We start from the raw sequence: 21,649 nt of genomic DNA, 5'->3' as shown, positions 1-21,649 counted from the left end.
AATTGATAGCTTCTAATATTCGGCATACGGTATAGAAAGCGTCCATTGTAGTTTTTAAAAATATTCGATAGAATATTCTATCGAAAAGATTTCCCTCCTTCCCTCCTCCCCCGGTATGGCAGTGGTAGACGTCGGTCCCCCACTATGCTAATAACGTAAATCACGGCGCAGTAGTCCACGAATATAAATGAATTGCCCATAATGAAGAAGGAATGTAAATTCAGTGGTTCGTGCTGCTGAATCCAAGACGAACTTTATTACATCCATCTGTTGGTTAATTGATCGAAACTAGACAAACAGAGACAAATAAATACTTGTTCGACGATGATTTTATCCTCGTCGAGGAACCTCGAATATTTCATTTCACAGCGACGAAGGCTTCCTACGTTTAACGTAACTGATAACTAAATTTTTCTAAGGAATGAAATCTTCGACTCACTTAAGAAATAATAAACGTGAACTATCCGCGTTAAGAAGAATTCACCTATTTACTAATTCTATTTGTATCTTCTCTTCTTCTTTCTTTTTCTCCGTCTCTAGCAGCAGTCTTATCGCATGACGATTTTTCCGACCAATTTTCATCCCGATACAGTGGAAACTTAATCCTCGGGTAGCAAGGTGAATTCCTCTTAACGCGGACATTTCACGTTTAAGTTTCCACTGTATCGAAGTGAACGTTGGTCGGAAAAATCGTCATGCGATAAGACTGCTGCTAGAGACGGAGAAGAAGAAAGAAGAAGAGAAGATACAAATAGAATTAGTAACGTAACAGTACGGAGCAAGAGGAGAAAAAGTAAAAGTAATAATCCTCGGGTAGCAAGGTGAATTCTTCTTAACGCGGATATTTCACGTTTAAGTTTCCACTGTATCGGAGTGAAGATTGATCGGAAAAATCGTCATGCGATAAGACTGCTGCTAGAGACGGAGAAGAAGAAAGAAGAAGAGAAGATGCAAATAGAATCGGCGACGTAACAGTACGGAGCAAGAGGAGAAAAAGTAAAAGTACGTAGGTATAGAAAAGTGAAATGCAACTGTATCGAGTATGCGAGACTAACTGTAACGGTAATGCGCGGAAATGCGAGCAACTAAAAGTACAAGTGCGAAGAAAAGGACGCCTCGGGACAACCAACATCTGGGAACGTAAAAATAGACGATAACGCTGGTTGAGCAACATAGGGGCTTAACGCCTCTGGAGCGTCGTCTCCGACGCGAAAGCGAAGCCAAGGCATCGCTCGGCGACCTCCAAACAGAAAAAAAGATCAACTAACTAACTAACTAAAACGACGCGACGGCCAGGCTTGTTTCGAGAACGTGTAACCGCAAGCAGAAGCAGAGGTTCACGGTTTCAGGTTCTAGGTCAGTCCGTGGAGCCCGGGGCACGTAACAGCGGCAAGAACAGGGGCCCAAGTAAAACGGTGGGTAGCAGGAGGAGCATTTAACGATCGTACGCCGCCACGGCTGTTATTATCATCCATTTCTGCGTTCTATCGGCGATCACATGCGCCGCGAGTCGTGATTCCTTCGTGGTTTCGTCGGGGACCCAGACACGGCGACAGTAAGAAAGAAGAGAAAAGGAAAAGAGAAAGACAGAGTCGAAGACCGCTGGTCCCGATATCGGCATGATTTAGGGAACGCCGTGGGATTACGCGCGTTCAACGACGAGTTTCGCTGTTTCCTACGGCGATTCACGGGACCGTGTAATCGCATTACATCCTGGGGGAACAACATTGTCTAAATATATATATACGCGAGACATCGTGTGCATAACAAGACGTAGGTACGTAATCGATGAGCCGTGTACCGAAGATATCCTCGATAACCCGGCCCTCTGCTGCGTTCTCAACCGTTGTCCGTTGGACGATGATCGAATTTGATGCTCGTTACTCGGTGGAATTCACCGAGGAAACTCTGTACTCGTATTTTAAGTGAAAATTTCGCAGGCTTCCTGCGTTAGAAGACGGTGATTTTCCTTACGATCGATTCGATAACGAACGATACGAGAGAATCTAAATGCTGAAAGAGAAGATACGAAGCGATATATACAGATTGTTCCGATTGGCAACCGAATCACGGGTCTGAGAAACGAATCGAAGAAAAGAGTGTGCAAGGACGCTCGTCCCTTTCGTAGTGCCAAGTCGCCTGACCACTTTGCGCGGCTTTAATTGGATTCTCTAGGAAACGAGGAGAATCCTGGATACCCTATAAATAATCGAGGATTCGTATACCCTTCTCAGGTAACGCGGTGTCCGTAAATCTACAGGAAGCGCGCGAAAGAAACGCAATAAACTCGTCGGGAATCGTGGTAGTCGCGATATCGTTAGATAGAAAGAATATTCACGACGAAACGACGTGTTGCGCGTCGAACGACGGCTTAACTCTGATGCTCGCTTTGTATGTACACGAACGGGCACACCGATAGATGTATCTCGCAGGTAGGAGACAGGACGATGAGGATCACTGTCCTAGAAGTATCAAAATGGAAGGAATCGACGGCGTCGAAGCCTTCGGGGCAGTATGGCTCCTTGGATCGTCTCGAACGTCGAGGCTATTCGCGGGCTAAAACGGAGTTCGTTCCATGCCCGTGGAACGAATGAACGAAGGAGAAAGAAAACCTCGGAAGAAAAGGGACGGGGGGCTAAGTAGAGGAGCAGAGAGAGGAACTACTCTTCTCCTTAAGAAGTAGAGAGGAAGATGGAAAGAACGGGGGCCTTACATAGCGATTGCTGGCAGGGCCTGAAATAGACTCGAAGAATCCCCCGTAGCATCCTCGCCTCTCTTTCTTCGCCTCCTCCACCACCACCGGCACCTCCTTCTTATCCTCCTCCTCCTTCTCCTTCTCCTCATCCTCATCCTCATCCTCCTTATACTTCTTCTAGTTCTTCTTCTTCTTCTTCTTCTTCTTCCCCTCTTTCTTCTTCTCCTTCTTCTTCTTCTTCTTCTTCTTCGTTCAACAACAAGCGTTGCCTACAGCTCTCGAGAGTCTTCCTTTTCTTTACTTTTATTCTCGCAAAAAAGGACCAAGAATCCCTCTCGGCTTGGCTGTGAGAAGTTGTTCCTAGCATCTCGTTCACGCAGATAGGGCCAACACGAGGGAGAAACGGAGACGAACAAGACGAAGGAGGTGGTGGAGGATCGCTTGTTTATCCAGGATCGAGCTTCTGCTTTCGTTTCACCCACCGATATATGGCCACGAACAGAAACCCCCGTAGGCATTGCCAGACCTAAGTGCACTCCACGGCGCAACGACTGCATTCCCATGGGAATACGTCGCCGAGACTCCGACCTGTTAAACTGACCTGCGCCAATGCACCGGCAAAGCGTGACCCACGCAACCAAGCTACAGGGTCCAACGTACTAGATTTGAGTTTAGCCGCCTGTTTGTGTCGCCCGGTGGACAGCCACCGGTTATTTTCTCCTTTTGCTTCGTCCGGTATCCCCAAACCAGGTAGGCCAGGCTCGATTGTTAACAAATCGTGCGATCGTAACAAACTGGAACCGTTCGTGGATGCGAAAGTGTTGCGATCGGCAGATGCTTGGTGGTAATTTTGCAACGAGAGAACCGTTGCGATAGATTTATGTAAAATATAACGACAGCTTAAAATAACAACCCTCGGTATTTTATAATGACAGAGTACTCTAAGAATAGGCAGCACGAGAATAGTCGGTAGAACTCTAAAACTAAACGAGAGATATTTTAAGGATCCGTATAATTGTAACTGCTCGCTCGTGTAATTACTCGTCTCTGTTTACGATCGACCTGACATTGGCCTCTCGTAATAAAGCATACCTTGGGCAATTCTGTTCCACGACGTTCCTACCTGACGCAACCGTATCGAATCTTTAAATAGACGATACGCGGTTCGTTATAAACCAAGTGAAATCGACTCGTGTATCGTTTAACACAGAGATCGCGGTGCTTTCGTGCGAGCCACGGAGACAACGAGAAGAGGAACGCAGATCGAAAGAGACGCGGTGGGTCTCGGATGTCACGCGAGTTCCTTTTTGCTGCACTGGTCGCACACCGCGTAACAGAAATAACACGTCGCGTATAATGATCATCGATCCAGAGACGTTACAGGATATCGAATCGATCGGATACGGTCCGGACAAAGAGCAACTAAAAAACGAAGACAAAGTAGGCAGCTAAAGAGGGCAAAAGAAAGACGAAGGAGAAGAAGGAGGAGAAGAAGAAGAAGAAGAAGAAAATTCTCTCGTCGGGATTTTGCACTCCTTGTTGGTTGTCCGGTACCGGTTGCATATCGTAATCGAAGTAACTGGGCCTCGGTGGCGCGCGGTCGTTTCGACGCGAGAAAAGCACACAATACATACAGCACGTATTCCAGAAGCAAGTGATCTCTGGCGCGAGAGAAGACGCGGTCAGAAATGAAGCCTACCTTGAGACAAGAGCCTTTTTGCTGCCGCTGAGAATACGCCGATGCCGCGAGCGTGGATCCACAACGAAAGCAACGCTGGCAAGAAATCTCTCGGCCAGACGAGATACGACTTCACTGTGTTAAGGGGTTAATATCGGTGCGGTGCATTAAGATGGGCATCGTTCTCATAAGAGTTCTCCGACGTTTCATTCGTATCTACGCGCCGTGGTATCGTAATGGTTAGTCGCCAGCGGAGGCCGAGCGCGTAGATCGAAATAATTAATGTGGCGCGAGCGCGTTCGCGAAACGTGTGGACGCTTTTAAAATGGAATCCTCCTCTATCCTCGTGACCGTAGGTACGCATTAAACGCGATAAAAATACGCGGCTGGATGTATTTAAACGATTGTAAAGCGATTATGCGTTTTTCAGACGTTGAAGATACTTCCCTTAATGGGGCCCGGTCAATGCCGGCGGAGAAAAAACTAAGCACGGAAAGACCGAAGAATAAGAATAGACGGCGCCAAAGGCTTAACAAGGGAACCGGTTCAAAACCTCCTGCGCCAGTGTACTCCGACTTTCATGGAGATTCCACCGAGTCACTTCGACCACCGTGTGCAATATATCGAACGCGTGTACGATTCCCGTAATACCTAGCAGGTTACAATTGCAATCGCGCGCTAGCCTCGTCCAGCGATTAGCATCCTACGTCGTATCTCGATGCTGTTTATATATAATTTTGTTCGTATATTTAACTCGCGATGGACGTTCGATCGAACGTGTCTGTCCTACGGAGCATCGAAAGAGGGGAAAATGAAAAAGGTATTTGGAACGAGGAAACGTCGCCAACGGACGTTTTCGAGGTTCTTCCAAGCCGTGATTTACATCCACGATATCCAAGTTGATTGGAACGATGATATCGTTAACGCATCCCGATCGTCGACGTCGTTCACGATGGAAAACGGTGATTTTGAGGGATGGTATGTGGCGCGTTCTCGCGATCCACGCTCAGAAATGAAGTCTACCTTGAGGTCGGTGTCTTTTTGCGCCAGCTCGTCGATACAATTCCATTCAGGACGATGAACATCGTGAAGTGACGCTAAAGCGAAATTCCATCCGCTGCAACTACCAACGTAAAACAAACTATACGATGGGACAACGTTATTAATAGCGTCCACCGTCAAACCATCTTCCCGCTGTCTGCTAGACAGCTTCACGCCTCGTTCTCCGTTTCCTTAACGATCCAGGCTTTGCTATTTCGTTCGTAGCTCTCCGATCTCGTAGCGATTCAATCTCGTTTCAATTTTTTCATTTTCCTTTCGTTTATGCTCTCTCTCTCCCTCTCTCTACGACGTATAGGCAAGCGTTGAAAAAGAAAAGAAAGTACAATCGTACGTTGCGCGTTAGTTGGATCGACGTTCGTTAGATTCAAGATCGAACCGACCAACGACAATTTCCAATCCTCCAAATCACTCGCAAATCTTCGCACTATGAAGCGAGAACGTGCGAGAATCTACATTCGATGCATCGGTGGGCTAAAAAGTTCGACCGAGAGAGCAAAGTTGGTGAGAGAAGAAACGTACGAGAGAGCGAAGCCGTGTCAACGAACGCACCGCATCATCCTCTCTAACCCTCCGGCACCGACATCTATCGTGGTACCTCGTATTTTTTTCTGACCTTGTCACCTCGCAGGCTTTTTGCGCGGCCAAGTCGATTACATTTCGGATCGGTTCGTATCCCCCGTCCACGTCTCGAGCTATCCCGCTCTCTCGTGCCCGCTCGTCCCTTCGTGGGCTCCGCTCGTCCTGCTCTAGGTTAGCCAGTGAATCATCTTCAACGACCCCCTCCTCTGGGATCCGGGCAGAAGACTCTTAAGGGGCCCCACAGCGCAGCGCGAGGCCAGTCCGAGAACGCGACCCTAACACTAACATCCGGTGTATTCCGAGAGTCGGAAACGGAAACGGCTGCTTGATCGATTAATCGACACACGCCACCATGAAGATCGCTCTACTGTTGCTGCTCGTCGCGGCTTTCGCCTCAGGTTGGTACACTTTCTCGACATATCGGTCGTTATCGCTCAATTCGCTGAAAATGTACGTTCGATCTGAAAAATTCGCTTTCGAGAATCGAGAGACCAGAGAGGAATCTGATCCGACTGTTGGAATTCGCTAGGAACAAAGTGGATTGGCAAGAAGTTTGCTCGAACTTTCGACAGTTTGAGATTCGGATTTCGAATTCTGGTAGTCTCTTGATGATTCGTATCGTTGGAATAACGCCAAGTTTTTGTCCGGAGAATACCTCGACCCGCATCGATTCGTTTTTCAACTTCTCTTCTTTGTTCGATGCTTTCGTCCTCGCATTGTCGTTCCCTCGAAGAAAACGTCGACTGCGACGTCCGGTGCATTCAAACGTTGAAGAGGAAACTCGCGGTCGCTGATCACGCACGCCACTTCAAGATCACTCGTTCGTCATTCTGACTCGTTTCTTCGCGGTTCGTTATTCATGCTACGTTCGCCCAACGATTCTTTTTCTGCTCAACGGACGATACCGTGCATCCAGACTTTAATTAACGACGAGAAGTCCATCCAATGTCACGATTCTTTCCTCGTATTTTCTACATTCGAATTTTTTCCTTTGATAGATATTTCTTTTTTTCCTTTTTTAATCGTGCCGAATTTTTATTTCGCGTAACGCGTAACGATGCTTGACGAATTTCCAATGCTTCTAAACTATCGTCATCGCGATCGCGTTAATTACCATACGTACGATTGACGCGTAATTCGTGAATGAAATCGCGGCTCATAGCGTCTAGCAGGCGTCTTCTTTCTAGAGAGCACTGGCGGCAGACGTCTCAAGGTCTTCAGGTCGTTTACCACCACCTGCGCCGCGGGCTTCACGAACCGGAGCATTTTTACGCGAAACGCACCCTTTCGATTTATCACGCGTCTTCTTTCTCAAGGCGCTTCCAATCAATTTGCTCGCTCGTCTATTTCGTAACATGTGCCGTCGAAAATACCACGTTCTTTTCATCGTTAAATCTTTGGAAAATCTAATACATACTGAAGCGTCTATCGCGATTTCCAATTGCGAGAAGAAATTTGATAAATTAACGTGGTCCGCGTTCCTAAAGGAATTTTGGTATAATCTGCAGGTGATTTTTGCGCGCAAAGAGAGAGAACAGCTCGGGCGAAGCTCGTTGCGAAATTTCTAGACTTTGTATTAGTCGTCTGCCAACTATTTGGTGGCCTGAACCGGTCATAATTTATAAGTACAGTTAACCAAATAGACGTAGAAGGTCGATGAACTCGCACGGCGTGTATCGTGCGAACACGGCACTTCTCACAAACTACACAGTCATTCTGCGAGTCTGGCTATAACGAACGTCGTCAATGATGTATACATATCCCAGAGGTAATAAATTAAAATCGCGATAGTAAATGATTTACGACGAGCGGGAGTGCGAGTTAAGCTGAACACAATCGACCTGTTCGATGTGACGCTGTAAGCTGACGTTATATTTTCTAATAGGAGTATTCGTAACAAATTTTACGAAGCTTAATTAACGACAAACGAAGAAAAGGAAACGGAAGACAATGGTAGTTGATAGATCTAGATGGTTGGAATAGGCTGATTTAAAATGCTGAAAGGCTATAGAATTCGATGTGAATGGGAACGACGTTCGTTGGATACGTCGAGTGCATTTTTCTTCCGCTTCGCGACATGCATCTCCGAATTAAACGAATAAAAAGTAGTTATAATTGCTAGCAGACGTAACGGTTCGCGCGACGATGCTAAAATGGAACACCGGGTAGATTAGAATTCACAGGATGATTTTTCCCGCGTCTGGGGCTGCCATTTGTGGCCTGGTCGGAAGTCAATGGCGGAGACGTGCCTCGATGAGATAATACGAGAACGAGAAAGGAATTTCCTTTTTTATTCATCAGCTGGCTCTGTCGGGCATGGGATCGATCGATAGCTCTCTGGCATTTGAATCGATGAAACATATGTTGATTTTCAAAAAATAAACAGCACCTTTCGATACATAATTTTGAATTCATTTAAATAAATTTAGTCGATGTATTCGAGGATAATGAAACGCTGCATGGATAATCATTAGGAATAAATTGCAGGTGATCGAGCGACACTTGGTAAACATCTAGCAGAAATGCGTACCTAATATACGTTCTCTCTATGATTAATGAATATCTCTGACGAATAATAACGAGTTTTAATTGAAATGAATTTTGCAGCTCAAAGGATCACAACGATCCAGTTAGACGGTGTGCAATACTTCGTGTCAAGGATGAATCCCTACAGTCCGGAACTGAATTACTTCTTGGCCTATCAGTACTGTCGTTCGTTGGGCTTGCAGTTGGCCTCTTTCGAGACTAAGGAAAAAGCCGATACGATGACGCAGTACTTGAAAAACGCCGGCTACGTTAAATACGACTTCTGGACATCCGGCAACAAGTTGGGCACGGACATGTTCCTCTGGATGAGCACAGGTCTTCCGTTCAATGCCACCTTCGACTACATGTTGAGGCGACCTGGCAACAGACCCGCTGACGTTCCACCCGGCACCGAACCTCAACGAGTGGCACGCGAAAGGTAATCATCAACTTGCACGTCAAACTTCCACTAAAATCAATTCGTAGATTACTTCGTAACGACCTTTGGAATTAAGAACCTTATCCCACTCTCTAACCTTTCGGGATAATAGTTTAGCGGATTGGAACGAACCTTCCAATCCTTTTAACGATCCTTCGTTAAAAATTCTCGGATCGGAATCGAAGATCACGTAGACGAGGGACACGCGTGCACAGAAAGTAGCAAGCGTGACTTTTCAATTATCTCTTTATCTTTATCTCGGCGTGTAACCTTGCGAAACGATGATTTATCGGATTGGAACAAACCTCGTAACGATCATTCGTTAAAAAAAAAAAAAAACCAGTCAGAACCGGAAATCACATAGACAAAAGACACGCGTGCAGAAGGAAGCAAGCGTCACGTTCTGTCTACAGAGCCAGGCAAATAGAAACACAGCGAAGATTCTTTCGCGTCAAGGAAGAAGACAATAGGTCGAAGATCGATTCGTCGTCACGGACGATAATTATCGGCGTCCCTTCCGCGGCGTGCACGCGTCTCCACCCGGAAACGCGTGCATCGAATCGATAAACGGGTGCCGGATGATTTAAATTCTAATCCGGAACTTGTTCGGTTCCAGCGGTGACAGCGGCAGCGCGGACGGATGCGTGGCGATGGCAGCGCCTACGTTAGCATGGGAGGCCCAGGACTGCACCTTGGTTAAGGACTTCATCTGCGAGCAAACAAGATGCTACTACTACAACTACGGCAGCATTCCAGTCTCTGCGACTCAGGGGTAAGAGGTGAGATAATACTTGTCACAAAAATACACAAAACCGCCGAGAATAAGAGAGAGAGAAAATGAGATAGGCAGATAGGCTATCAGAAGAGTTCAACGTGTACCAAGGTGAATCTCGATGGCGCACGGACAAAAAAATAGAAAACGGTGGGACAAACCGATAAGATATCAGTGAAAGGGACGCGATAATTGGTCGGCCCATAGGCGTTTCTTGCAACCATGTAATTACGCCAACGAAATATGCCGTGTAAATACGCGAACGATTTTATGGTACGACGAGGCTCCTTCGAATTTCGTATGCAAATTAATCGAGTGAACGGTTCGATACGAGCGCGTATTAAACGCGGACAAGATGTCTTTGTCTCATGCGTTAATTGAATAGGCGATCGTAGAGAGCCAGTGAGTCCACGGTGGCTAACGAACTGGCAGGTTTTTTTCTCCGTGCGGTTATGAGTTATGAGAACTGATAAAAGGAACTGACAAATAACGCTTCACTGGATAATGTAGTCTGAATAATTGTTAAGATAGATGGTACTTGGGAAACTGTGCGACATCCTTTGCTGTCGTTCGGACGTAAACTGCTTATCACTCGTGACGTTCCCGAACACGAGAACACAGCTTGTAATTAATAACACGTTCTCTCGCTTCTCGCAAACGTCAGACACACGACGCATAATACACACACAGAAACGCAAAGCACACGTGAATCCGAAAAAGCGTGGACACTACTGATTATAGATCGATATTATCGACATTTTTCGATTTCAATATTTGATCTTACTAATATTACGCTAAGCAGTGGTGCCAGACTTTTTCTATGTACTTTTTATGCTTTTAACACCATAGACGATACTAATACGAATTATCGCTAATATACGAGAGGGAACACCACAAGTCACTGTCACAACTTTCTATTCTAAATAATAATCCTCTGTAAATCTATCGCTTTGCCCTCGTGAACGAGACGACAACGTTCTCCTGAAACTAGTGCGCGATTTCCAGAAATCGCAGACCCTACATAACAACCACCTCGGCGCCAGCCAGCGACGACCAGGTCGACGAGCATGAGGAAAGCAACGCCAGCAAGAACGACGAGCAGAATGAGAGCAGCATCGACGAGAAGTTAACACCGGAAGAAGAGAGCTCCGTCGACGAGAAATTACCTGAAGACCCGGTCGTTAGCAGGCTGATTACCACGGCCGTTCCCGCGTCTGACAAGCAACAGCAACCCGCCTTATCACCGTCCACGTCTTCGCCAGTAATCACCGAGGATCACGAACAACCTACTAACGCTGAACTGGACAACACCAGACCAGATCATCTTCCCGACATCACGAGCCTGTTTACCGACACTCCAGGTCCACAGGCCAGAAAAGACAGCGTATTCGATGGCCTTAAGACTCGCGAAGTTCATCGTTCCTCTTTACGTTCGGCCTCCGACATGAAAGTCGAACATCGAGAGTCACCGGATTATTTCGAGATGCATGGCGAAACCGAGTCGCCAAATAACGGTTTAGAAGACGCACACACGGTCGGTCCATACGACAGCGTCCAAGATTACTACGTGAACGACCAACCAGAGGCGGCTGAATCGTCGATGATGAAGGATCAAGACGACGACAGCAGCACGATCCTGCCAGAGGCGGAACCGGCCTACAGGTACAACATCAAAGTGCGCACCAACGGCAAAGTATTAGACCCTCCGTCCAAGTAACGCTTTACAATTTAGGCATCGTCGCGTTGTTCGTTAATAAGTGAAGAGCATAGGAGATTCTCGAGGAACTAGATGTATTGATGTACGTTATTTTAATGTTTATACAGCGGACATGAGGCACGCGTACACGCGTGCGGTCGAACGATCCCATCGCGATCACGATGGGACCGGTCGTTGCCATTCATCGCTCATCCATTCGTTCTGAATTCAATGAAATTTCCGGTTAGCGCTCGTCGGATTCTTTCACGCCGTTCGCAATCGTCGGGGTCCTTGGATCGACAGAAGGAAAACTTTCGAAATCAGGTTTCGTCTTAAACAGAGATGTCTTGATACCGAATGAAGTTTCAAGAATGTTCGATTTCCTTTGAAACTTAAACTAAGTTAACAGTTAATTTGCTCGAATACATGCGTAAATTTGGAAACGAGTCTTTTCCTTCTGGCGTCGATCTCCGACGATAGCCGACATCGTTCTCGCAAGGGCATTCATTCCACCATTTCAATTCGATCCTTAATCAGTGGCACCGGCGGACATATTGCATCCGCGTGACAGGATCGGTCGCGCTCGATTCTTCTCTATCTCTTCAGCAGTCTTTTTTTTTTATCGGATCACGTATCCATTTAGCGCTATTTGACTCGTAGACATGGTAGATGATAATAAACACGAACGTGAGGACTCATCTGCGTGGGATCTCAGGCATTAAGCTGGTACAGGAGGAAACGCACGGTGAACTACATTATCGTTGTTCTTAAGGCTAACCGAATCATCATTGGTGTAGGGTTGGGAGTCCGCCCGTGCCACGAATCTTCATGCATATCGACGTGTAATCATCTTAGTTAACGTTATTCGTACGTCTGCAAGATGAAACGTTTCGTAGCCGATCGGTTTGACCCGGATTTTCTCCTTGATAACGGTTCGAACGTCGATCTTAACCGTAATTTTAACGTTTGAACTAAAATTAGAGTATTGAGGGTCTCGAAGGATGCTAAATGGAAAATGGTTACTCGAGGAACACGTACGAATCGCAACGTTTCGGTCATCCAGACATATGACAATCGGCATACGCGTAGATCAACATTCACGAGATGATTTTTCTTATTGCTACGATAGGTCATCGACGCATGGATCTTGAATATCATTGCGTAAACACGGCGCGAATGTGCAACTTGTGTAATTGAATATTAATAAAGGTACGAAACACATTCTTGTTGGTATCGTGTCGATCTTTGTCAACCTTTAACATAACTACCTTCTTAGAAATCACTTACCAACCGTTTACCACACCCTCGATGTTCAGCATTGGCACTATTTTGAATACGTAATCGTCTCGTAAACTCGCTACGTAAGGGTTGTTGCTCAACAGCGCCTCTAACGTACCATCCATCACCCATGAGGCATTGCTTTCACCCGGATGAACTCTCGATGTTAGAAATATCACTTTACGGTTCTGGAGAATAAAGAGGAAACGAGATGTTTCCAGATCATTCCATTGGCCCTTTCACAGTGTAACATAAAAAATATAATACTATAAATTTCATATATTTTAGATGTTATTGTACGTAACGAAACTATTAAAATCGATTGACCGTGAAAAGTTGAAAATAGGAATTTTTATCAAAAGAAATTTTGTCGATAAATATACGTCGAAATAAATATTTCCTAAGTCGTTCGTTCTGAATTCATCTTCGTTGTATCAGCCTGTCAAAGAGTTCAAATTTCTATGTAATAAAATCAACGCCATTCGTCATCCATCACCTAGTAAAATATTCTTTTCAATTCTTAAATTGTATACATATTTCCTCTTCGAAGCTCACCTGTATAGGATTGTTCTTAGAATCCAAAGACGTAATAGTCAACAGAGGATTGTTGTTTCCATTTAACGTTTCGCAAAGAGTCTCCGCTCTGAAATACGTATTCGAGGGAACCCTCCTGGTCCACTTCCAAATATTTGTCATTAACAAACTGTACGTATAAGGGAAATGGTACGCCAGATAGCAAACATCGTACGCGTGAGGAAAGGTGACAGTGAACGACGTAGTCAGATAATTTTTCCCCTTGGTTGGACGTTGATAACAATTCCGATAGTAACAGATATCGGCGCCTGTTCTCACCCAACCTGGCCTGCCTAACTGAGCTTCCGTCACGCTGAAGAGAATCGGTTTCATACCGAAATTGAACTGCGAGTTCGCCTTCTCGCAGTTGATGATGTTAAACGTATACGGCAGGTTCGCCTCCATGTTTGATACCTCGAAATAGAACCACTGATGCCTGGAGCCGCTGTTCACATCCGGGGTCAAGATTAGATCGTACTCTCTCGGGCCTATCTGCAAGGAAGCGGATTGGAAAGAAATGATGCAGATTTACCGCGAAACGAGAACCAACGGAAGTATCGTTCTTTGGAAAATTAGATATACATCACCAGCCATAAGTACCATCGCGTTTACACGTTACATTTATTGGAAAAACCCAGCACGTTTTACTTGATTTAGTATTTTACATTATAACGTACTCACACTCATAAGTTCTCACACTCGTAAGACTGCCTCAAGTAAATAAATATTTTATTCGTATTCTATATTATCGAATCGCTAATTAATTACTAATTACTAATACCCTTATTTCTCAGAAAAAAGATTGTTCCGTACAAAAAGCGAGGCGTAGATGGCAATCGAAATTTTTGAGAAAGTAAATAAGGTGTCCTAGTCGAGCGATGTTTACAATAACGTGATGATACTTATGGCTGGCAGTGCAGTTAAGATTGAATAATACGAAATATTCATAGAGTTGTACCTGAATAACTTTCCTCAGATTCCCGCTCTCGAATCTGGACTCGAAGTGCAGCTGTTTGGTGTCGGAGCAACGTTTCCCTATCCTGTTCTCATCCCAGTTGCACAAATGATTATCAACCGGTGTTTGCTCGTCGCTGTTATTAGAAGCTAAAGCGTCAAGATCATAGACTACTTCTTGAACCAAGGTGCCACCGTGAAGACCTCGTTCCACGCACGTAAGAAGTTTCGATCGACAGACCTTCCTGTCCTTGTTGTTCAAAGGCTCGTCCTTCCCGAGACCATCGCCACCGATTAAATCCGGGTAAGCCACCTTCACGAAACCTATCACGCTTTTCACTCTGCTTGCTATCACGCAATAGGCCTGTTGATCCGACAAATTCGAAGACATGTCATTAAAGATTTTGATAGCCGTGTCATTATTTGACGTTTGATTCTTCGTTATCCCTTCCTTTGTCGGATCCTTCGTGAACGTTTTTGTTTTGCTACTGCATATCCTCGTGTCTGCCGCATCGATCAATTTCTCCGTTGAAGACTTTGCTACGCAAACTTGGTTCTGTATGTTGCCTAATTCTTTGAAGAAAGCGCCGTATCTAAACAATCGAGTCGACATACAGGTTAATTAAACTTTCTCCCAATGAAAGTTTAACCCAAAAAACTGTCTGTTAAAAATATTGTCGACGTACTCAGCCAGATCCTCCTCCGATCTTTGAGAAGTGAACACACCAGCGAAGAATTTGCTCTCGTCCACTTCGTCGGCAGCATTCATATTTTTCACGTTCGTCCTTGAATTCTGACTTTCTTCTTCGTCTCCGGAATCAAGGTCACTGTACAGTCTTCCAAGAGAAGCCACGCTACAGGCCTGCGTAGAGACATTTTGCTCGTTGTAGATTACAGATGCTCGCTAAGGTTCGGTACTTAACATTTGACCTAAGACAGTTTCTTAGAAACCATTCCGGCGTCAAAAGGCAATTATACGATGTTTTATGATCCCGTGTGGCGCCTCGCAACCTTACGTTTCACTCGTTGCATCATTCCGACCGACAAAAATACGCACCTGGCTGTCGATGTCGCTGCCACTCTCGGCGCTATTCGGTCTAACGTTTGCTTCGGGTAGCACAAATCTGCAAAAAAGTTCGACATAGATTTACAAGGTTATTTATAATCATGCTGCCTGTTGCCGGAGGATATCTGCGCAGAAACCTACACAATGCACATGACACACTGGATACTCAAGATACCCAAAGTAAAATTCTCGTTTTAATATTTAGCAAATCGATACACGAATCTCTACTTCTCTCTCAATCGCCTATCTTCTACCCATTATCGTAACAAACAACATGCTTCTTCTACTATTAATATTGGATAACGTCAGATAGTTGATCCGTTAGCCCAGATCAACAATAAGCTACCGTCGTGAAAAAACGATTCGAGCTACGATCGAGCGTCGATCGATTTCGTGCGTCCTTGAATGTTTCGTTCACCTTGCCGGAGACATTTCGGGCACCGGCAGCTCCTTCTTCTCCAGACATTGATTGATTATTCCGCATATACGTGACAGCAACGAATCGTATGCCTTATCCTCCGGACAGTTGCTGCAAAACCGGTACAGTAGTTGCAGACCATTGTTCGTCTTGATAGCCTTTCTGCCGGCTTCTGAAACGGGCAAAAAGAAGTCCCAACGTGTAATGGCGACGTAAAACCACCGCTTGTGGATATAACGCGAACATAAATTTACATGCGATATGTTTGCTCTGCAAGAAATGGCAAATAAGTCGTAAGAAAAGATAACTAGAGCCATTCGATGTTCTAACTAAGCTATAACTAACCGGTTCAAAAATAATTACACAAGAAGAAACGACGTCTGTATACGGCGGAACTCTATTTATACGAGCTTTTGGTTATTCGGACAATCTTTCAGTTAATGCACGATTAAGTTGTTAATTAAGGCTGACATAACTCTAGGATATAACAACGTATTTAATTCTTTGCTTGTAAATCTTCCATCTTCTAACGCATAGTGGCATTTCTGTCGAAAACGAATTACATATTTACGCTTGTAAAGAATATAATTGACTTATCTGGAAGCGATTAACAGATTAAACGAATTCCCGACAATTGAACCTATTTGTCGTGAACGTAAAATGCTTATATGAACGAGAAAACATAGATAGTGGAAGATAATCTCAGTGAAGTCCTGTCGTTTAAACTTCAATTTGCTCGATCGATTTAAATAAATAAAAATCTAATCTGAATGTTTTATTTAGGAATAACCCAAGAACACGATGGTCGATGCTGAAAAGCGACTATACGTTCTACGCCCTACAGACTCAACTTCCGGCCGGCTGTTCTCGTAATTCGCAACGCTTAAAGGTCGGCACGAATAAACTCACTTATGACGCATAAGTGCTGCAACGTGATCAAGGCGCAATTGCAAATCTTCAGTCTCATCGGGCCGTCGAATCGTTCCCATCTTTCGAAAATCCTCATCAACAGATGCACAAGGCCCACCTTCACGAATTTCGTGCAACAAAGTTCTACGAACAAAACACACATGCTCGTGTAAGTAAGTTGTATACCGGTACTCGTTTAAATTCCGGCTAATTGCTAAAGTTCAATTCGCTGATGGGATCAGCTCGCGCGTCGCTAACGATAAACGAAAATAGTCTACGTACTGCTCGTTGTGAAATATTTGAAACACTCTAACAGCAATCTGAGTTTCAGATGCGGAATGTAACCGACGCATACGAACGTTTTCTCCAGTGTGCTGGAGATGCCGTCCTTCACCAACACTTGAAGAGAGATTGCTGAAAACCAGTCGGATTTAAACAACTATAAACACGAAACGTTCGACAAGTTATAGATATTTCTGTGTAGAAAACGTAGAGATATCTGTAAACTCTGAATTATAGAAATCTATTCATCCAGAGACAATTTACTCACAGTTTCTGGCCAGACATTTGACAGTCAATAACAACGGTAGTAGCGTTTTGCTGTTGTTGTGATGTTGCTTCAGCAGCGTGTGAAACAATTTTATCGCATTAAGCATCTTTATCTTTGACACGAACTTCTGGTCCCTTTGGGCTATCTGTAAGTTTTATTTACAAAATTGAAAGAAATTGAACGAAACTGTAAAGGGAACGACGATGTATATTACCTGGCCCAAAAGCCAAAGCACCTCCTGCGTGAGCACTTCGCTCGAAATAGTGTCCGCGTGTTGCAGGTTAACTAAAAGCTTAACTAGAACTTGCGTGATTCCTAAATTGATCAGCTGCATCACTGCCATTCGGCTGCTGGATCCTGCAAAGGACAGCCAATTATCGTTTCAATTAACCGTACCATCTCCGATAGCAATTATACGATCTAGGTTTCCAAACTTTCTACAAATCTCTACCACGTCTACTGGCAGATTTTCTTCGGAAACAATAACACCAACTCGTCGAAACTTAGAAATTGCAATTACTTGTGGCACTTTTGTTCTTGTTCCCTTTGGTCTTCCCCTTCGCGACACGGGGTGATATGCATTCGTGTAATATGCTGGCGATACTGCAGTTTATCACGTGATCCTTGCAGTTCTGTAACAAACGAACTTTATAATTCTTCTACGATTTATACTTAATGCATCTGAGCTCGTTGCAATAGCAAAAGGAAACGATCGAGAGATATTCGATACGCGCAGCAGGCCATGCGGATAATTATTGCTGCGATGCGTGCGTGCGATACTTAACAGAAAATGGAACGAACGGATTTCCAGTTTTGCATGCCGCAGAAAGCCCTGTCGACAAGACAGACAATGGGGACCGAGCTGGCTGATGCCACCTAACCACGCCATATCGTGCAAAATGTTAATCGTGACATGGTTATCCGCACGCTTAATTGGATCCACAAAGTGTCGATTAAATGTCGGGTTTCGCAAAAGCCAGGGCGTTCGGTCACGCCCCTTGAAAATCAGGAACGCGATTTCAAGTAAAAGTTCGCGCCCTCGTCTTTGATCTAAGTGGTGATGTAACAATGCGGGTTGACAAAGTTTGGCTCTATGAGATAGAAGCTTTGAGACAGCAGTTAATCGATAGATCGGTAGATAGCGTGCGTCGTTTACGCCTCAAAAATTCATCGCACGTAGATTCTTTCGAAGCGAATTTTTGCGAAGGAAAATATGTTTGAACGCGAAGAGTTAAAAAAGCTACTCACCTCCAACGTTGTGATGAATATTTCCATCGCGCCGGAATTCTTGCGCCATAATTTCTCCAACGTGCGCTCACGCACCCGCCGATCTGGAACATACCGATTCTTTAAACGTTTTAATACGATAGCTGTAATTAGAATTTTACGAAATTTCCACGAGGGAAATCAGACCGTCCGTATTCTAAGAATGTTAACGAATAGTCATTATATCGGTCGATTTCCTGTTAACGAAACAACAAAATACGTAAATCATAGATAAATCAATGTCCGCGACCATGAATAATCGAAGGAACAGATGCGATACCAAGCATACTGGACATTGACAAAATACATGGCTCCTATTTCAGACTTGACACGAGGCCAATCGCGACCAATGCCATGAACACTATCCATAAAAAAGCTGGATGTTACACACTAAGCTGTTGGCCTGAGAAAATATTCAGTCATTAGCGCAACATCTTCTCGATATAATCGATCGCTGTTAAATTTTTAATGTCTCCTCTAATTGAAAGCGCTGCCTAATCGGAGATTGTTCGATTGAAACGTTGACAAAGCACCGTTTACGTATTTAGGAATTGCGGCTCTCGTAAGAATGTAAATAGATACTTACGTTAAACACGTGCACGAGCGTTCAGAGAAAAAAGTCAGTTGAACGCGAGCCAGCTGAAAGAACCTAAGCAAACCAACTCGCAACCAGATTCTGCAAGTCCGTCTCTCCGTGTGATATATTTCCTCAAATAAAAAATTGCCGCAATTCTCTCTACGAAATTACGTATTGGAAGCAACCGCGAAACGACGATGCAGAACGTCGCAATAGCAAACGAAACTTTTTCCAATGGAAAGTGTCTCGTTAGCCAAACGATGATTCGGTGCAACGACACTGTTTCCACGAGCTTTCGAACGTAAAGAAATATCGATCAACGAGACAACGAGTCCTTATCAAATTGGCACGACCGCGATTCTCTCGGAGACAGTCTAACATTGTACCGTACGGTTTGGATTACGTCCAAACGATCTATCAGCATTAAAGAAAACTCTTATGTAATGGAAAGCCGGCTTTTCGAAAATAACGAGTGACGGCCAGTGTATGACGTGTGACTCTGCTTGGCACACCTGTTCGCCAATCCGAGCAATCCTTATCGTCACATCGACGCAATCGTAATCGTTTAAAAAAGAAATGCACATAGACGATGTCGGTGGCGTGTGATGGAAATTCGCATAGGTGAAACTGGGTCTAAATTCATGTACTAATGAAACGCAGCGTTGATCGTTCGATAATATCGTGGCATGCATGGGAATATAATTGTGAATGCAGCCTGTTTATCTGGAATACATCGCGAAAATGCTTCATCATCGTTCCTCACGATATTGTTTTCTATTTTACTCTTCGTTATTTATGGCTTTCTGTCAATGTCTGATGTGTTTTAGCAGAGCGATTTACCTGCGATTATAAAAGAAAAGCTTCAGAAACAAGGATGTCAGGTGGGAAAAAATTCTGACATTTTTATCTAGCAACTTTCGCTCTTGTTTAATATCAACGTTTATAAGGTAGTTTAATGTAAATGATTTTTAGTGCGGATAACGAAGGTTCTGCCGTGTATTCGAAAGAGGCCTGAATTTAAATTCGACATCCGAGTTCTTTCGTCAAGAATATGGTAATGTTGTTTGTGCATTTTTCTACTCTTTTTGAGCCGATCTTTTGACACGAAGGTCGTTCGTTTTACATAGAAAGAGTTCGTGCGAACGGGAATTACCAGGCGGCCGTTTGTTAGCAACGTAAAAAGGAATTGAGGACGAAAATTCGTGAGACGGGAACGTGTCGAGTGTTCCCGGTGCTGACGAAAGGGCGGCCGTGCAAGCACCCCGACACGGTACGAATAATAAATTGTGCAAGTTTCTGGTGATTAGCCCGATGAAATAGAAGCCAACGTTCGCGGTAAAAATAGCAATTTAGAGGCACGAGGCTCCGTCTTAAAGTGTCCAATCCGTTTCAAGTCGTTTAAAACTTTGCTACCGCATTCGAAACTCATTGCTCGGTGATCGTAGCGCAATTCCGAAACGGATAACGAATAAAACGAGAAACTGGTCTACCGGAGAAACGTACTCGTTTCAAAAAAAAAAATGTTTCCCTAGAAAAAGAAAGAAAGTGCTGTCCTATTTATACGTCGTTTAAATCCGCACGAAATCTTATTGTCGGACTTGTTAACGATGCAAAAATGTAATTTGCTGAATTGTGAAAGTCGCGTAATAAAATAAAGAGAAAATAAGAGACAATAGGTACGTGTATGTGTAAGCATGGTTACCTGAAGACGTGACACGAGCATGAATCTTAGCTGCGATGTGTCTGAACGTATCGGCCTCCTGTGGCTTGGACACGCAACTTCGCAGCTTCTCCAACAACGCTTCGTTTATAGCCTCGTCCGCGCTTTTGTTGCTCGGTGACATCACACTAAACCACAAACAGCCGACAATCAAAGCTCAATTATCGGTCAGAGTAAGAGAAGAGCTACGAGCGTGAAAGGATCGCAAGTCAAACAACACGCTTTATCTTGGCAAACCGATGTCGAACATGCAATCTCGTGCTACCAAAATGCTACGCATAACAAAGCGGGGATTACACACAGTAGCAAGCAGAACGATGCAGATCGCACTGATCGTTTCATTTCGAAGGAAAAGTGTTTTAGAACCATTGGACGAATTTTTATTTTCTCGCGTGTCAATCGATCGGAGAAACTTTCTCTGGGTCTGTCGTCTATTTTTATTCATACGAAATAAAATAAAACGTTGTGTCTGTTGTTCGTTTATCGACGAGAGAGAATAAAATTCGTTATTATCATACTTAACTAATAGAACGTAGCGGCTCGTCCTACTGACGCCTACAATGTCCTTCGTATATCTGCGATGTAGAAACAAAAGAATCACGGTTCTCTTTTCTATAAGAAAAAGAAAGAAAATGGGACAGGTACGCGAGAAACGTAGAGTCATTCACGGTATCATCAATCGACTGTCCATTGGCGTTGAGCCAATTTCTCGCGCGTAATGCGCATTAGTCTCCTTTCACGTACGCCACGCTGTTAGCCAATGTCACAGAAATGAAAATCGAACGTCGGAAAGCCTCGAATTCAAGGTTAATTAACACGGCCAAATAACAAGCGATGATCGAAATAATTCGCGTGGATCGCGAAAAAAAAAGAAGAAAAACGTACGAATCG

At 44.4% G+C, this 21,649-nt stretch overlaps 2 protein-coding genes across 10 annotated transcripts in view; one reads left to right on the top strand and one right to left on the bottom strand.

Annotated features, from left to right (window-relative positions):
- The window catches only part of LOC100745097 (cytosolic carboxypeptidase 1), a 32,499-nt gene that overhangs the window by 7,499 nt on the left and 3,351 nt on the right, over nt 1–21,649 (bottom strand). For 6 of the 8 annotated variants that reach the window (XM_024367910.2, XM_033320924.1, XM_033320923.1 and 3 more), the window contains 13 exons: nt 20,741–20,886; nt 18,444–18,526; nt 17,716–17,827; nt 17,410–17,552; nt 17,196–17,340; nt 16,928–17,059; nt 16,646–16,789; nt 15,737–15,908; nt 15,310–15,376; nt 14,939–15,114; nt 14,257–14,845; nt 13,281–13,790; nt 12,735–12,913 (listed from right to left, as the gene is read on the bottom strand). In XM_024367910.2, coding sequence (XP_024223678.1) covers nt 12,735–12,913; nt 13,281–13,790; nt 14,257–14,845; nt 14,939–15,114; nt 15,310–15,376; nt 15,737–15,908; nt 16,646–16,789; nt 16,928–17,059; nt 17,196–17,340; nt 17,410–17,552; nt 17,716–17,827; nt 18,444–18,526; nt 20,741–20,886 — 2,598 coding nt within the window. Of the gene's footprint in view, nt 1–12,734; nt 12,914–13,280; nt 13,791–14,256; nt 14,846–14,938; nt 15,115–15,309; nt 15,377–15,736; nt 15,909–16,645; nt 16,790–16,927; nt 17,060–17,195; nt 17,341–17,409; nt 17,553–17,715; nt 17,828–18,443; nt 18,527–20,740; nt 20,887–21,280; nt 21,345–21,649 lie in introns of those variants that run through there. The other 2 variants (XM_024367914.2, XM_024367915.2) reach the window with 2 other exon arrangements.
- On the top strand, nt 6,237–12,668 carry LOC100745296. Of its 2 annotated transcripts, none has more exons than XM_003489812.4 (4): nt 6,237–6,412; nt 8,622–8,979; nt 9,596–9,751; nt 10,757–12,668. In XM_003489812.4, the coding sequence occupies exons 1-4, from the start codon at nt 6,367–6,369 to the stop codon at nt 11,466–11,468; spliced, it is 1,272 nt and encodes a 423-aa protein (XP_003489860.1). In that variant the 5' UTR covers nt 6,237–6,366; the 3' UTR covers nt 11,469–12,668. The 2 variants fall into 2 exon arrangements, with proteins under 2 accessions (XP_003489860.1, XP_012241489.1); XM_012386066.2 differs by having other exon boundaries at nt 9,596–9,758; nt 10,757–10,979.

Source organism: Bombus impatiens, unplaced genomic scaffold (assembly GCF_000188095.3).
Source record: "Bombus impatiens unplaced genomic scaffold, BIMP_2.2 scf_0377, whole genome shotgun sequence".
Taxonomy (NCBI): Eukaryota; Metazoa; Arthropoda; class Insecta; order Hymenoptera; family Apidae; genus Bombus; species Bombus impatiens.
Note: the sequence above shows the minus strand (reverse complement) of the source record. Positions and strands in the feature narration are given on the sequence as shown.

Excerpts from the sequence above, each read along its gene's own strand:
- LOC100745296 (XM_003489812.4), top strand. The coding sequence starts at position 6,367 with ATGAAGATCGCTCTACTGTTGCTGCTCGTCGCGGCTTTCGCCTCAG. Across the intron at positions 6,413-8,621 it reads CGTCGCGGCTTTCGCCTCAG|CTCAAAGGATCACAACGATC; the intron begins GTTGGTACACTT and ends TGAATTTTGCAG. Across the intron at positions 8,980-9,595 it reads CAACGAGTGGCACGCGAAAG|CGGTGACAGCGGCAGCGCGG; the intron begins GTAATCATCAAC and ends GTTCGGTTCCAG.